The sequence below is a fragment of the Trichechus manatus genome, unplaced genomic scaffold (genome assembly GCF_000243295.1).
Source record: "Trichechus manatus latirostris isolate Lorelei unplaced genomic scaffold, TriManLat1.0 scaffold00216, whole genome shotgun sequence".
Lineage (NCBI taxonomy): Eukaryota > Metazoa > Chordata > Mammalia > Sirenia > Trichechidae > Trichechus > Trichechus manatus.
In genome coordinates this window covers 446,038-462,697 of record NW_004444152.1, presented here as the reverse complement: position 1 = coordinate 462,697, position 16,660 = coordinate 446,038, and the positions used below count along the sequence as shown (strand labels likewise).

The 16,660-nt window shown below is 49.7% G+C and overlaps 2 protein-coding genes across 2 annotated transcripts in view; one reads left to right on the top strand and one right to left on the bottom strand.

The window, feature by feature from the left end:
• The window catches only part of EXOSC5 (exosome component 5), a 15,118-nt gene extending 5,786 nt beyond the window's left edge, over positions 1 to 9,332 (top strand). The window contains exons 2-6 of the mRNA XM_004388743.2: positions 3,475 to 3,588; positions 4,124 to 4,245; positions 6,144 to 6,284; positions 7,717 to 7,806; positions 8,795 to 9,332. Of these exons, the coding sequence (XP_004388800.1) occupies positions 3,475 to 3,588; positions 4,124 to 4,245; positions 6,144 to 6,284; positions 7,717 to 7,806; positions 8,795 to 8,887 (560 nt within the window). The 3' untranslated portion in view covers positions 8,888 to 9,332. The remainder of the gene's footprint in view (positions 1 to 3,474; positions 3,589 to 4,123; positions 4,246 to 6,143; positions 6,285 to 7,716; positions 7,807 to 8,794) is intronic.
• A 3,256-nt stretch (positions 9,333 to 12,588) lies between these two features.
• The window catches only part of TMEM91 (transmembrane protein 91), a 12,062-nt gene continuing 7,990 nt past the window's right edge, over positions 12,589 to 16,660 (bottom strand). The window contains exon 4 of the mRNA XM_004388801.2: positions 12,589 to 12,886. Within this exon, the coding sequence (XP_004388858.2) occupies positions 12,728 to 12,886 (159 nt within the window). The 3' untranslated portion in view covers positions 12,589 to 12,727. The remainder of the gene's footprint in view (positions 12,887 to 16,660) is intronic.

Sequence of the window (16,660 nt, the reverse complement as noted above, 5' to 3'; positions counted from 1 at the left end):
TGTTTGATTTCTTGACTGCTGCCTCCATGGGCATTGATGGTGAATCCAAGTAAAATGAAATCCTTGACAACTTCAGTCTTTTCTCTGCTTATCATAATGTTGCTTAGTGGTCCAGTTGTGAGGATTTTTGTTTTCTTTATGTTGAGGCGTTATCCATACTGAAGGCTATATAGTCTTTGGTCTTCATCAGTAAGTGCTTCAAGTCCTCTTCACTTTCAGCAAGCAAGGTCGTGTCATCTGCATAACGCAGGTTGTTAATGAATCTTCTTCCAATCCTGATGCCACGTTCTTCATATAGTCCAGCTTTTCGGATTATTTGCTCAACATGCAGACTGAATAAGTATGGTGAAAGGATATAACCCTGATGCATACCTTTCCTGATTTTAAACCATGCGGTATCCCCTTGATCTGTTTGAACGACTGCCTCTTGGTCTATATACAGGTTATGCGTGAGCACAATTAAGTGTTCTGGAATTCCTATTCTTCGCAATATTATCCATAATTTTTTATGATCCAGAGCATTGAATGCCTTTGCATAGTCTATAAAACACAGGTAAACATCTTTTTGGTAGTAGTAGCTTTTCTTTAGACAGTAGTCACTTTTTTTTGTTTATGGTGATGGGAAAGGTGGCACTGAATGTGGGTGAAGGTTGCACAGTTTAACTAATGTAATTGATGTCACCAAGCTTACATAGCTGTTATATCACCTTTGTTGCTTTGTTGGCTTTTTTTTCTTCCTCTCCTCCTTTGTCAGCTCTTTTCTCTCCTTCTTCATCCTGCACGCTGGCGTAAACTGCTTTGTTATAGTCTTCCTGGTTCCGAGCAATTTCAATGGCAAAAAACTGTATTCTGGGGCAAAGATGGTATTTTCCTCAGTGTAGCCCTGAGAGCAATCTAGTCGCAGCAAAGTACCATAGTTGAAGTCTTCTATAATTCCATCAAACTTCAAGCAGAATGGTCTCCACTTCTCTTTAGCTGATTCTGATTTGAGCTCTTCTGGGTCCAATACTTCTATTCTGAGCTTCTCAAAATTTTCCTGAAACTCCAAGTAGATTTGGCTATCCACTTTGGTGAGTTTCGGGAACTGTGGGGTCAACTAATGAAATCAACTTGTAGTAGACTTCAGCATGCTGCATTGCTTTCACGAGCCAAGCCATCTCAATATCAGGCAGCTCGTCACTTGCACTAGTCGCCTCTGTCTCTGAGCCCAAAAGAGTGTCTTTAGATTTCCTTACTGCTGCTTCCATGGGTGTTGATTGTGGATCCAAGTAAAATGAAATTCTTGACGACTTCAATCTTTTCTCCGTTTATCAGGATGTTGCTTATTGGTCCAGTTGTGAGGACTTTTGTTTTCTTTATGCTGAGGTGTGATCCATACTGAAGGCTGTGGTCTTTGGTCTTCATCAGTAAGTGCTTCAAGTCCTCTTCACTTTCAGCAAGCGAGGTTGTGTCACCTGTGTAATGCAGGTTGTTAATGAGTCTTCCTCCAATCCTGATGCCCTGTTCTTCTTCATAGAGTCCAGCTTTTCGGATTATTTGCTCAGCATACAGATTGAATAGGTGTGGTGAAAGGATACAGCCCTACTCCCTTTATTCACATGCATACGGGGTCATGCTGTAAAATGGGAGTTATGGTCAGAAAAGTTTGGGGCCACTTTTCTAGTCTAAGTCTCTCATTTTGCAGACAGGTAAAACTGAGGCCTAGAGAGAACAGATTCACCCGAGGTTCACAGCTAGGCTGAGTCAGAGAGGACTGGAATCCAGGCTTTTTATTTCCCAGGTCTTAACCTTCTCTCCCTTGCCTTGATCACACCCACTCTGGGGAAATAAGCAGGAATCAGTATCCACCCCCAGATATTTATCCCTTTCTCAGATATCCCAACTACTACTGCAGAGTTTGCGGACGAATGCCTGGGGGAAGCTTTGGAAGCAAAAGTTGAGACCAGCTGCAATAAGAGGGACACAGGTCCCTCTCAGGAAGAACTTCCCATAAAGTTAATCCTATTAGCTAAAGTCTATTGCATACTCTCACATCCATCTGTCAGTTTGTCCTACTGTGCATGACAGTGTATGTTGCTCTGATGTTGGAAGCTATGCCAACAGTATTTCAGATACCAGCCGGGTCATCCATGGTGAACAGGTTCCAGCTGAGCTTGCAGACTAAGATGGACTAGGAAGAAAGGCCTGGCAATCTACTTCCAAAAATTAGCCAATGAAAACCCTATGGATTACATCAGAGTATTGTCTGATACAGTGCTAGAAGATGAGCCCCCTAGGTTGGAAGGCGCTCAGGATACACAGTAGCCATAACAGTTTACTGGAGCGTCCCGGGGATCGTGAAGATGGTGCAAGAGTGGACAGTGTTTCGTTCTGTTGTACGCGGGGTCACCACGAGTCGGAGCCAACTCGGCAGCTGACAACATCGCGCACTCACCGTGTACCAGGCACTGTTCTGAGTCTCTCACATGGGCTGTTGTTTCATTTAATCTTCACAAGACGGTGATGAGGGAGATACAGTGAAACCTGTGAGAGCCAGAACTCAATGGGACTGTCTCGTTCTTCCATGTCTTGCAAGTTTTCCACCTTTGACAGGTTGTTGTTGTTGCTAGGTGCCGTCGAATTGGTTCCGACTCATAGCGACCCTGTGTACAACAGAAGGAAACACTGCCCAGTCCCGCATCATCCTCACAATCGTTGTTATGCTTGAGCCCATTGTTGCAGCCGCTATGTCAGTCCATCCGGTTGAGGGTCTTCCTCTTTTTTGCTGACCCTCTACTTTCCCAAGCATGATGTCCTTCTCCAGGGATTAATCCCTCCTGATGACATGTCCAAAGTATGTGAGACGAAGTCTCGCCATCCTGGCTTCTAAGGAGCATTCTGGTTGTACTTCTTTCGAGACATCTGTTCGTTCTGGCAGTCCATGATATATTCGGTATTCTTTGCCAACACCGTAATTCAAAGTCATCAGTTCTTCTTCAGTCTTCCTTATTCATTGTCTAGCTTTCACATGCATATGGGGTGATGGAAAACACCATGGCTTGGGTCAGGCGCACTTGAGTCTTCAAGGTGGCGTCTTTGCTTTTTAACACTTTAAAGAGATCTTTGGCAGCAGATTTGCCCAATGCGATGCACTGTTTGGTTTCTTGTCTGCTGCTTCCGTGAGTGTTGATGGTGGATCTCTCCGTTTAGTGGGAAATATTTGAGTTTTCCTTCGCTGACAGGTTTCTGCCTTACACGGGCTCCGGATTTCACAGGTTTTACTGTACGATCGTTATCCCTGTTTTACAGATGAGGAAGTAGAGGCAGAAAGGTGGAGCGAGAGCTCAGAGAATTACTGCCCACAAATGGCGGGCCAGGCTGGGAGTGGGACAGGGCACTCCAGCCATCTGGCTCCGTACCCACCCTAATAAGTGCCCGCGTTGGGCCCCAGAAGCAGGGACGGTGTGGGTGAGGCCTGCCGTGCTGTCTCCCCAGGTGATACCTCTGTCCTCGCGGGTGTGTACGGGCCAGCCGAGGTGAAGGTCAGCAAGGAGATCTTCAACAAGGCCACACTGGAAGTGCTTCTGAGGCCGAAGACTGGGCTGCCAGGTGACTGGGCCCAGCGGGACCTCTGAACAGCCCCCGCCCGCCTCCTCTGCTGCCCCCCAGCTCCACTGCCCTGTCTTCTCCCTGGAGCAACTTCTGTCTCTTTCTCCAGCTCTGTCTCTGGTCTCAGCCTCTGCACTTTTTTCTCTTCGCCTCCCCGTTTTTCTCTCTCCATCCCCCTGCTCCTACTCTTGCCTGGTACCATCTCTTCTTCCTCCCATTGCCCTGCTTCTTCTCTCCCCTTCGCCTCTGTCCCCCTCACACGGGCTGGGCCCACTGGAATGGGAGTGGCTACAGCAGGAGACGCAGGAAACCGCAGATTTCCTCCCCTGGACGACTCCCTCAGTGGACCCAGAGATAGCAGGGGTGGGCGGATGGCAGTCAGGTCTCCTTCCCACATGGAATCCTCCACCAGCGGTGCGGGGTCCTGCAGTGTCCCTGGCTGGGGCTGCAGGCCCTTTCCAGAAGGCTCAACAGGTGTGGAGGAAGGTGAGCGTGTTGCAGGGAAGCGCCTCACCCCGGCCCTGCACTCCCCCAGGTGTCGCGGAGAAGAGCCGGGAGCGGCTGATCAGAAACACATGCGAGGCGGTGGTTCTGGGGGCACTGCACCCCCGCACCTCCATCACCGTGGTGTTGCAGGTTGTCAGTGATGCTGGCTCCGTATCCTTTCCCCTGGGCCGTCTCCTCCAGGAAGCCCTCCAGAATCTCCCCACTTGTGTCCCTTGCCGATACACATGTCCACTCCCTCTGCTAGCCAGAAAACCTCCAAATGCCCGATACACACCAACTCACTGAAGAAAAACAGCAAACAGAGGTGCGCCAGGCCCTGTTCTGAGTGCGTCACACATATGAACTCAGTTAATCCTCACGGCAGCCCTGTGAAATAGATGGCATGATTATCCCTGTTTTCCAGACGAGTAGACTGAGGCACAGCAGAGTCACATAGCTGTGAAGTGGTAGAGCCAGGACTTGAGCTCAAGGACCCTGGCAGATGGGCGTTCTCAGGTTCCCATGTTTCAGATGAAGAGAGTGAGGCCCAGAGAGGGGAAGTTGCTTGCCCAGGGTCACACAGCTGAAAGGCAGTGGAGGCAGAACTCAAGCGCAGGCCTGTCCGACTCTGGTGCCTGTGCCATTGACCTTGATTTTGCACTTAACTTGGGTTTGAGGCTCCAAACGCTGGGGAGGCCTGAGCAGGCAGAGCACTTGGAGCAAGAACTTGGCCTGGAAAGATCCCTACAGTTTGGGAAGAGAGGTTAAGAGCGAGGACCAGAAATTGGCAATTCTCAAGGAGCCCCATTGGTGCGTGGCCTTGCGTTGGGCAGGCCCTTTCTAGGTGGGAGGGAGAGAAGAGCTGTGTGACCCCCATTTTACAGAGAGAAAAACTGGAGCTCAGAGGGGATGTGACAGTGGGTCAGAGGCAGAGCTGGGACTAACAGATTCTAAAGCTGGGATTCTTATCTGTGCTAGACATGGGGAAGAAAGACAGATGAGGAAACTGAGGCAGAGCTTGCTGCCTGACTCCAGGCCTTCCTGTGTGCCGTGGCCGCGCCCCTGCCCTGGACTGTGACTTCCCCGGGGACAAGAATAATGGCTCTTCCTCCATTACCCTGCCAGCTCCGTCATCTGGTATTGGCCGCCTGCTGCATCCCCAAGTTCTAGATCTGACTTTGCCGGTTCCTCCCAACAAGGCCTTGGAAGGTTTCTTCTCCTCTCTGGTCCTCAGTACCCTGAAGATGCTGGGCACATAACTTTTGTACCTATTTGTTTGAATATCATTATGATTCCCATTTAACAGAGGAGGAAATTGAGGCTTAAAAAACAAAACCCTCTTGTCGAGTCGATTCCAACTCATAGTGACCCTGTAGGACAGAGTAGAACTACCCCATAGAGTTTCCAAGGCTGTAATCTTTACAGAAGCAGACTGCCACATCTTCCTCCTGCAGAGCGGCTGGTGGGTTCAAACTGCTGACCTTTCGGTTAGCAGCTGAGGGCTTAATCACTGCACTACCAGCGCTCCTAATTGAGGCTTCGGGAGGGTAAGTAACTTGCTCAAGGTTGCACAGCTGAGAAGTGGCAAAGCAGGGTCTGGAACCGAGGGTCATTTGATCCCATAACTCATACTTTTTTTTTTTTTTTTTTTAATACACATTTTTATTATTGAGATTGAACATTTTTGATGGTTACCATTTACATTTCTACTTTTTCAAATTATCTGTTTGGCCCTTCATTCGTTTTTCCATTGTGATGTTACTCCTTTTCATACTAAATTACTACAACTCAGTATAGAAGCATATAACTCATAACATCTAGAAATTTTTTATTTTTATGTTGTCAAATCAATCAGCTTTTTCCTTTGTGATTTTTCCACTACTTCTATGCTTAGAAAATCCTTCCCCATTCCAGCACTCAGTACTTTTAACCACTCTGCCATACTGCCTTTCTGTGATCGGTTAGTGATGTCTGCCACAGGCACCAGCAGGGTGCATGGAGGCAGGCATATATTCTACTGGCCGGCCCTACAGTAGAAACTTTTCTTAACCACTCACCGTGGACCTCAGCTTCTGGCCTGTTGCCTGAATGCTGCGTGCATGGCACTGGTGGATGCAGGTGTGCCCATGCGGGCCCTCTTCTGTGGGGTTACCTGTGCCCTGGACTCTGATGGGAATCTTGTGCTGGACCCCACACTAAAGCAAGAAAAGGTAGGTGAAGGCCAGGGTGGCTGAAGGGCTATGGCAGACAGCTTTCCCTCTACTCTTCCTCTAGGCCTCACTTCTCTCCAAAATAGTTGGCTTGTGCCACCTCGTCCCAGTTGGCAAGCTCTGTTACATTCATCAGGTCCCACTCAACTGCAGGTGCTAGAAACCCAACTCCAACTACCTTAAGCAAAAGGGGATTTATTGGCATTTATTATCAAACTCAGAACAGGGGAGTTGCTAGAACCAGGACCTCAAACACCTTTAGAATTTCCTTGCTTCATTTCTCATCCCTGCTTTTTTCTGCACATCAGCTTCATTTTCTCTGGCCAGCATCTTTCTTGAGGTTAGAACTGGCTTTTTGAGCTCCAGCTTCCATCTTAAGAGGCTCAAAAGCAAAGGGGAAGAGAAGCGAGCGTTTCCCATCAGCTCAAGTTCACAGTGTCCTAGGGATCTGGTTGCTCTGAGCGATTTGTCCAGTGCTCTGACAGTCACATCCAGTCAGTAAAACAGAAACCACTCAGGGTATCTCAGGCAGAGGGAATTTAATGCAGGGACTTCGTTACAACAGTGTTGGAAGAGCTGGAGGAGCAAAAAGGAAGAAGGGGCGATGTCCAGAGATTAAAGTGGCACTGGGCTGAAGCCTGCAAGCCAACTCCTGCTCTGTGCTGTTGGAGACATGGTCACAGTCAGCTCTGGATGACAAAAGATATCCTGCCTCTGCCCTGACTGCTGAAGTCTAGAACCCACCCACCTCCGCAGCTGCTATGGCAGCTGCCACACCATAAGCACCGGCCACTGTGAGGACCAGGATGCTTCTCTCTCCCTCCTTCTAGGCTCCCACCTAATCAATCAGCTTTTTCCTTTGTGATTTTTCCGGTATGTGTATGGTTAGAAAATCTTTCCCATTCCAGAACTCATACTTTCAACCAGTCTGCCATACTGCCTTTCTATGATTGATTAGTGATGTCTGCCACAGACACCGTCAGGGTGCGTGGAGGCATGACTATATTCTGCTGGCCAGCCCTGCAGTAGAAACTCTTCTTAACCAAATCTGGGAAATACAGTTTGCTGACATCTATCCCTCGCAGTACAGACCATAGAAGGGCAGGTGGGAGGCTGAGGAGCACCCGGTAAATGACTGGCACCGTGGCCACCCCAATGGGGCAGGAAGACTGTGCTTGGAAATCCCCATCAGAACCAGGTGGTTAGAATGAGGAGCACGGGGGGCAGTTCTACAGAAGGAACGGAGAGAGCCGTTAGCGACAGAAGCAGGGAAGGGGTGGTGTGTAGACAAGAAATAACTACACTTGATATATGGGCACTTGGCTGTGGGAAAGGTGAGATCTTGAGGCTGAGGCTCTGCGGCCTCCTCTCTGAGTCTGATTTTTCTGAGGGAGAGTCCCGGGTCACTCACCACCTTCTATCCCGTCCCTAGGAGGCGCGGGCAGTCCTGACCTTTGCCCTGGACAGTGTGGAACGGAAGCTGCTAATGTCCACCACAAAGGGACTGTACTCCAATGCTGAGGTACCAGCATGGGTGGGCGGGGGAGCCAGAATCTTCCCTCCCACCCCGACGTGAGGTCTTGTCCCAGCTCTGCCCTGGACACTGGGAGGTTTAAGGAGACCCCCTTCTTTGTATCCCTGTCTGTAAAGAGAGGGCATTTTCAAACTTTCTAACTACAGAAACCTTTGTGGAAGAATGGAATCTTAAAGGGAAGCCCAGTTTATGAGATAGGAGAAAGGAGGAGTAGCTCAGTTTGAAATCAGAAGATGGGGGGCATACGAAGGCTCCCCAGCTTCCAGTCAGAGTGGTACGCCACCTCGAGATCCTGAGTCTCCAAGGAACAGAGTTCAGAAAGTGTTAGGCCAACTAGTCTCCAAGAGCATTTCCAACCTGGACCTCCTGTGAACCTAGGAATATGTGGCAGTAAAGATTTGGGGGATCTCTGAGACCATGGCTCTAAAATTCCAGGGTCTCTCAAATTTGGTGAGCTCTATGGGTCATTGGCTCCAAGAGATTGGGGTCTCAAAGCTACTGGGATGTCTAATTCCGTTGGTCTAAAGTCCTGTAGCTTCCAGAATCTGATTGCAGAAGCCTGTACCATCTTTTTTCCTCCCCTCTTCCCCTCAAAAAGCTGAGGAAGGAGGAAATGAGGGGAAAAAAAAAATTGCTGTCAAGTCAGCTCCAACTCACAGTGACCCCATGGATGTCAAAGTTGAACTGTGCTTCCTGAGGTTTTTAATGGGTGGTTTTTTGGAAGTAGACCACCAAGCCTTTCTTCCGAGGCACCTCTGGGCATTCAAACCTCCGATCTTGGTTAGCAGCCAAACATGTTAACTGCATGTGCCACCCAGGGACTCTGAAAATTAGGAAATGCACTTGAAATCCCCTCCCCCGCCTACATCACCTGGGGGAGGTGGTAGGTTTGGGGGCTCTGAGAATCAGGTAAGGTTGGGGGGCCTCTTGGGTCCGGGATGGGCCCCCAGTGCTGACCAGTCTCTCCCACTCCCAGCTCCAGCAGTGTCTGGCTGCAGCCCAGGCTGCCTCGCAACATGTCTTCCACTTCTACCGGGAATCCCTCCAGAGGCGTTACTCCAAGAGCTGAGGCAGGCAGGCCAGGGCCCTCCTGCTGCCACTACCCACAACCTCCCGTGTGAAATAAACCGTCCACCCTGCCTGGCCTCTCTGTCGTGTGCTTTTGTGAGGCGATGGTCCCATAGATGCGGGCGTTCTTGCAGGGTAGGGGGACAGAGCCCGGCCCCCGATATGTCGAGACAGCCTGGGTACAGCCCCCAGGCCTTGGAAGCAGGGCGCACTGACCCTTGAAGGATCACCTTGATAAGAGCTCACGCTTAGTGGATGAATGAATCAGTACGCATTCATCCCAACAAATAGCTGTTGAGCACCTACTTCGGGCAGGCCTTCTTAGGACCTAGGTCCCAAATTCAGGGAGTAGTGGAGAGACAGACAAATAAAATCGGTCTTTATCAGACAGGGGTGAATGCTATGAGAAAATGAAAAGTGGGGAAGCAGGGTATGGAAGAGCTGGTGTGGGGAGTGCAGGCTTAATGCATGGGTCAGGGAGCCTTCACAGAGAAGCCTGGGAGGAGGGAAGGAGCGAGCACATGGACACATGGCGGGAAGAAGAACTTCCAGGCCGGAGGGGAGTGAGCAAGGGCAGGGGGCAGTGGGGAACAGGGCACCTCAGGGAAGAATCTGGTTCCAGGTGTTTCCCCAGTGCTCCCCATGAGGTAGAGCTGTTATTACAGCCCGTTTCACAGATGAGCAAGCTCAGAAGCCAGTTGGCTGCCCAAGGTCACCAGCTAGTCAGCAGCGAGGCCCAGGTTCTCCTCAGACAGTCCTGTTCCAGAGCCCTCACGGTTCAGGTTCAAACAGACAGAACCCAGGGAGGTGGCCGTACCCACACACTCAGGGCTGTGGTTCCCCATCTGAACAGAAGGGGTTGCTACTCTTAGTTCTCAAGCAAGGTGGAAGCACTCCTGAACGGCATTTGGGAAGGGGGGGTGCAGCTTTAGTTGCCATTTGCCAACCCCCCACCCAGGCTTTTAGCGGGCATCCTTCAGGGAGTGACTGTCCCACAACTGGGCCTCATGATCACAGGAACCCATAGGGACCTGACTCTGGTGGGGAGGGGTTTATGCTATCACCCATCTGTCTGTTTTACTGTGGTGGCTTGCATGTTGCTGTGATGCTGGAAGCTATGACAGACAGGTTTAGCAGAGCTTCCAGGCAGTGACTAGGAAGAAAGACCTGGAAACCTGCTTCTGAACATTCACCAGTGAAAACCTTGTGGATCACAACAGAACACTGACTTGCTTTGGATGCACATCATCTGGAGGGATCAATCGTTGGAGAAGGACATCTCACCCTTGGTGAGGTGGTGTCTTAGGCTGGGTTCTCTAGAGAAGCAAAACCAGTGAAAAAACCCTCTGCTGTCAAGTCGATTCTGACTCATAATGACCCTATGGGACAGAGCAGAGCTGCCCCATAGGGTTTCCAAGGCTGTAACCTTTACCGAAGCAGACTGCCACATCTTTCTCCTGCAGAGCGGCTAGCAGGTTCAAACCGCTAACCTTTCAGTTAGCAGCCAAGCTCTTAAACCACTGTGCCACCAGAACTCCTTGAGCTGGAGGAGGTTATTTTGGGGTGGGGCAGAGTTAGGTGCCAATGAAGCCTGTGTGTGTATATATAGAGAGAGATTGGTATCAAGGAAATCGTTCCCATGGTTGTAGAGGCTGGAACGTCCCAAGTCCATGGGTCAGGCTCGAGGCTTCTGACTCAAGCAGCTGCCGGGGCCAAGGAACCCAAGGTCGCAGGTCAGACAGCAGGTCGCTGGCTCACAGGCTGCGGAGGCTGATGAATCCCAAGATAGGCAGGTAAGCTGCTAGCTCAAGTCCCAAGAACCAGAGATCAGATGATGAGCCAGATGCAGGATCCAGAGCAGAGCAAAAGCTAGCGAGCTTTGCCAGAAAGTCCACATATATTGGATGCAGGCCACACCCCCAAGGAAACTCCCTTTCAACTGACTGGCTACTCATAGCAGATCCATCATGGAGGTGATTACATTATACTGGATTTCATTATGGAGGTGATTACACCATTACATAGCTGCCAAACCGCTGAGAGTCGTGGCCCAGCCAAGTTAGCACACACCCTTAACCATCACAGATGGATTGGCACCACAGCTGCAGTGATGGACTGGAATGTGCCAGAGATGGTGAAGATGACCCAGGACCAGGAAGTGTTTTGTTCTGTTAGACATAGGGTCGCCAAGAGTAGGAGTTGACTGATGGCAGCTATCTGTCTCTGATGAAAACACATCTGTCAGGCTGTCTGCTGCAGGCTTCACATGTTTGAAGTACTTCACAGAATCCCCACGATTGCCTCAGTGGGTGGCCTCTTCACACTGCCCTGTAACCGAGAAGGAAACTCATAAATCTCTTGAGCTTGAAATTATGCCCCATGAGACAACTGGGGAAAGGCCAAGTGAACAATAGTGTTTTCTGCTAGCAAGATCCATTGGAATGTCATTAATCTGAGTGAGAAAAGCTAAGCACTTATCACTTTATCATGGATAATGTTAGTTACCATTGAGTCGGCCCCCAACTCACAACCACCCCATACAGAACGCAGCAAAATGCCACCCAGTCCTGCAGCAGCCCCCTTGCCTGCTGGGGATTGGACTGTTGTGATCCATAGGGTTTTCACTGGCTGATTTTCAGAAGTAGCTCACCAGGCCTTCCTCCCCAGTCTGTCTGAGTCTGGAAGCTCTGCAAAAACCTGTTCAGCATCATAGCAACACGCAAGCCTCCACTGACAGAAAATTGGTGGCTATGCATGAAGTGCGCTGGCCCAGAATCGAGCTCAGGTCTCCCTCATGGAAGGCAAAAATTTTACCACTGAATCACCAGTGTTCTCATTCATAGAGCACTTCCTCCGTGCCTCTGTGAAGTGCTTGTAGCAGACATCTGTGGGACCTGCCCAGCTTGGCCCCCTGCCCCTTTTCTGTTCCAGCACTTTGATGTTTCCTTACAGACCCACTGCTCTCGCAGTCAATTCAGATGGGGTTGCCCCCTACCCCAGGCCAGGCCAATGAGAGTCAGCCTGGGAGAGAGGACCTCTCTGAGGCACTAAAGTTGCCTGAGCTGCTGGGGCCATTTCCCTCCCAAAAGGGGTGAGCCTGACACAGAATGAGCCAACAGAGGGAAAGACAGAGCAAGAGAGCATAAACATCATTTGGACCCCCGGATCAAGCCATGCCTGAAGCCATTGCTACCTCAACTTTCTCATTCCCCCTTTGCTGCAGTGTGAGTTGAGTGTCTGCCATGGGTTATCAAAAGAGCCCAGAGGGAGACAGCTGTTTACCCATGTGACATCATTTAATCCTAACTACAGCCCTGCAGTGTGGAGAAAATTAGTCCCATTTTGCCGATGAGAAAAAGTAAGGCTCAAAGAGGCAGTTCACTTGTGCCAAAGTTGGACAGCTAGCAAGTGGAGTAAGGACCTGGAAGCCAGCTCTCTGACTTTCTACTCTTAACTGATACTAGACCACCCACGTTGTGACGAGAACATCCTGCACTTTGGCATTGGCCCTGCTGGCTGCAGCTTCTCTGGTTTGGCGGTGTCGAAGAGCACCCTGGGGATGCCCACAACAGGCTCTCGTCCTGGCCGGTCCCTTCCGGGTCTCGGGTGCCCCCTGGCCCCCCCCCCCGCCCCACACGGACAGACACAGGTTTGGCTGCAAAGGTGTTTGGTGTTTAATCTCACATTGCCAGTGAGCGATGACCAGGAAGGGGAAGTGGGTGTCCAACTCGCTCCAGTTTCTGGCTGCTTCCGCCAACTCCATCCACCTGGATTTCTCCGCTCTGCCCACGGACGCGCTGGGTGCCAGCTTCTGGGTTCATAGTGGGGGCCGCAGGGGCAGCTAGGGCGGGTCCCGGGAAGCGAGGTAGGCGGACAGGGTCACGAGGGCGGCCGCATACATGCACACGCCCAGACTGACGGCGAGGACCCCCAGCAGGAAGGCCCGGCGGGAGGCGGCCCCTGCCCCCTGGAAGTCCCCCTTGGCCCAAGCCTTGTTGGTCTGTGGAGTAAGTGGGCAGCAGTGACCCAGGCATCCCCTCATTCCCATCCTGCTTCCCGTAGCCCCACCCCTTCTCCCCCAGCCCTCTCCCACCCTACCTAACCACATATTCCACAAACAGATACGGAGTACCTACTGTGGGTGAGGCACAGCTAGGCACTGGGATACTGGGCGACTGATAAAAATATGTATATACTGTATGACTATTTGGAGCCCTAGTGGTGCAGTGGTTAAGAGCACAGCTGCTAACCAAAAGGTCGGCAGTTCAAATCCACCAGCCGCTCCTTGGAAACCCTATGGGGCAGTTCTACTCTGTCCTATAGGGTTGCTATGAGTCGGAATCGACTCAACGGCAATGGGTTTAGTTTGGTTTTGGGTATTACTATTTGCCACTGTTCCAACTCGCTAGGTCTTCACAGTGCCCCTAAGAGGTAGGAATTATTTCCATTTCACAGATGAGGATAACGAAGCACACAGATGTTAAGTGGCTTGCCCAAAATCTCAAGAGTGGGAGACTGAAGATTTTAATCCAGGTTCTCAACGACCATGCTGGTCTGCCCTCCCACAAGACAAGCCTCATCCCTGAATGTTTGTATGCAAATCCTCTCCATCTTTTTTTCTCCCCAGGCGAGGTCCCTCTTTTTTTTTTAATGCATTTTTCTCTTTTATACCCAGTCCCCTACCCTGTTCCGTGCAAATATTTTTGTGTTCTTGCAAAGTGTGCACGTGAGGTGATTTTACTACAGAACATTTCAAACATCCACAAAAGTAAATAGGATACTATCATGAGCCCGCCATGTCTCCACCCCCGAGTTTCAGCAATGATCAATTTCACCTAAATCTCCACCCCCTTCACACACAGACTACTCCCCTAGGTAACTGAGAATGTGCACATGTATTGTTTTAATTGAGAAACAGTGTTAGCTTAGCGGTCTCATCCTCTTTCTCATTTTGTCCTCTCTGCACTGTTTTAAGATCCATCCTTACGGCCGGCGAACCTTCAGTCTGTTGCTTTTCCTGCTGCTTAGTACTCTCCATGGTTCATCCACCACATGTTCTTCCCACCACCCCCAGTGATGGAGACCAAACCCTCTGTCATGGATTGAATTGTGTCCCCCAAAAATATCTGTCAACTTGGGTAGGCCATGATTCCCAGTGTTGTGTGATTGTCTACTATTTTGTCATCTGATGTGATTTTCCTATGTGTTGTAAATCCTGCCTCTCTGATGTTAATGAGGCAAAATTAGAGGCAATTATGTTACTGAGGCAGGACTCAATCTACAAGATCAGGTTGTATCTTAAGTCAATCTCTTTTGAGATCTAAAAGAGAGAAGGAAGCAGAGAAACGGGGACCTCATACCACCAAGAAAGTAGTGCCAAGAGCAGAGCACATCCTTTGGACCCAGGGTCTTTGCACTGAGAAGCTCCTAGGCCAGGGGAAGATTGATGACAAGGACCTTCCTACAGAGCCGACAGAGAAAGCCTTCCCCTGGAGCTGGCACCCTGAATTCAGACTTCTAACCTACCAGACTGTGAGAGAATAAACTTATGTTTGTTAAAGCCATCCGCCTGTGGTATTTCTGTTATAGCAACACTAGGTAACTGAGATATCTTCCTTTCGTCTCTGCCAATACACTCAGCTCGTCTAACCACCACGTCCAAGAAGCCTCGCCACTGGTCTTCCTGCATCTGCCGGTCAAAGCTCGGTACCTAGTTGCTATTGTTAGCTGCTGTCGAGTTGGCCCCCAACTCTTGGCAACCCCTTGCACACTGCCCAGTCCTCTGCCATCCCCATGACTGGCTGCAGATCGGACCATTGCGATCCATGGGGTTTTCACTGGCTGATTTTCACAAGTAGATTGCCGGGCCTTTCTGGAAGCTCCACACAACCTGTTAAACATCATGGCAACATGCAAGCCTCCACTGAGAGACGGGTGGTAGCTGCTCGTGGAGTGCACTGGCCAGGAATCGAACCTGTGACTCCCTCACGGAAGGTGAGAATTCTACACTGAACCACCACGGCTTCGCTCAACTAGAATGATCTTGTAAAACTGCAGATCTGAATATGCCACCTCCCCCTCAAACCCCTCCTTAAACCGTTCCATAGCTCCCCAGTGCTCGTGGGAGGAAAAGACTAGGATCCCTAACTTGATCTAGACCAGCGCTGTCCAACAGAACTTTCTGTGATGATGAAAACATTCTCTCTCTGCGCTGCCCGATACGGTAGCCACCATGGTGCCATCTGTGGCTGTGGTGCATTTAAAACGTGGCTGCTCCGAAGCAGGATGTGCTGTAAGAGTAAAAAAATGCACATGGCGTTTCAAAGACTTGGTACAAAAAAGAGAATGTAAACTATCAATAATTTTTACGTTGATTACATGTTAAAATGATTATGTTTTGCATACACTAGGTTAAGCGAAATACATGGTAAAACCTGCAAAAGCCATAACCCTGTGTAAGGTGGAAACCTGTAAGAGAAGGAAAACTCACTGGGGGTTTATGACGTAGGCTTCTTAACAGAGAGCCTGTCAAAGGCGGAAAACTTGCGAGACTCGGGAAAACAAGGCAGTCCCATCAAGTTCTGCTCTCGAAGATTTCACTGTATTATTAAAATTAATTGCATCTGTTTCTTTTTAGTTTTTTTTTAATTGTGCTTTTGGTGAAAGTTTACAGAGCAAATTGGTTTCTCATTCAGCAATTTATACATAAACTGTTTTGTGACATTGGTTGCAGTCCCCACGATGTGTCGACACTCTCCCCTTCTCCACGCTGGGTTCCCTGTTTCCATTTGTCCTGTTTTCTTGTCCCTTCCTGCCTTTTCTGTCTTTGCTTTTGGGCAGGTGTTGCCCATTTGGTCTCATTTACATGACTGAGCTAAGAAGCACATTCCTCACAGTGTGTTATTGTTTCTTATGGACCTGTGTAATTTTTGGCTAAAGGGTGAACTTTGGGATTGACTTCAGTTCTGAATTAAGAGGGTGCTGGAAACCCTGGTGGCATAGTGGTTAAGAGCTACGGCTGCTAACCAAAAGGTCGGTAGTTAGAATCCACCAGACACTCCTTGGAAACTCTATGGGGCAGTTCTACTCTGTCCACTATGAGTTGGAATCGACTCGATGGCAGCAGGTTTGGTTTTTGTTTTGGGGGCCGTAGTCTTGGGGTCCCCCAGTCTCTAGCAGTTCTTGTCACTTTTTTAAATGGGCTTAGTAAAAAGTTTCAGATTACATATGTGGCTCATATTATATTTCTCTTAGTGCTAGTCGAGAGGGCCCTGCATTCACTCATTCATTCATGCTTGCTTGCTTGCAGGCATGCATTTCACAAATACTTGAGTGCCTACAACATGCCAGGCACCAGGGATTCCGTGATAAACAGGAGATGATCCTTGCCCTTGTGGCCCTCACATGATAGTAGGGGAGGGAAGCAGAGGAAACCCTAAATGAGGAACTAAGTACATAGATAATTCTAAGTAGTGGTCAATGCAGTGTAGCAAATAAAGGGTCAGAGAGTGATGGGGCGTGTGCTGCTTTAGTTATGGTCAAGGTAGAAGTGACAACTGAGCAAAAGCTGCCCACTGTGTGATGCACCTCACCCTCGCCTCGTTAACTCCTCCTGAGCCATCACATCTCAGCTTTAGCGTCGTTTCCTTGTGGAACCTTCCCTAACCTTCACAACTGGATAAAATCCCGCTACTAAATGCCCCCTTGCAACACACGGAGTCCCCGGGTGTTGCAAACGGTTAACACACCCAGCTGTGCTAACCTAAAGATTGAC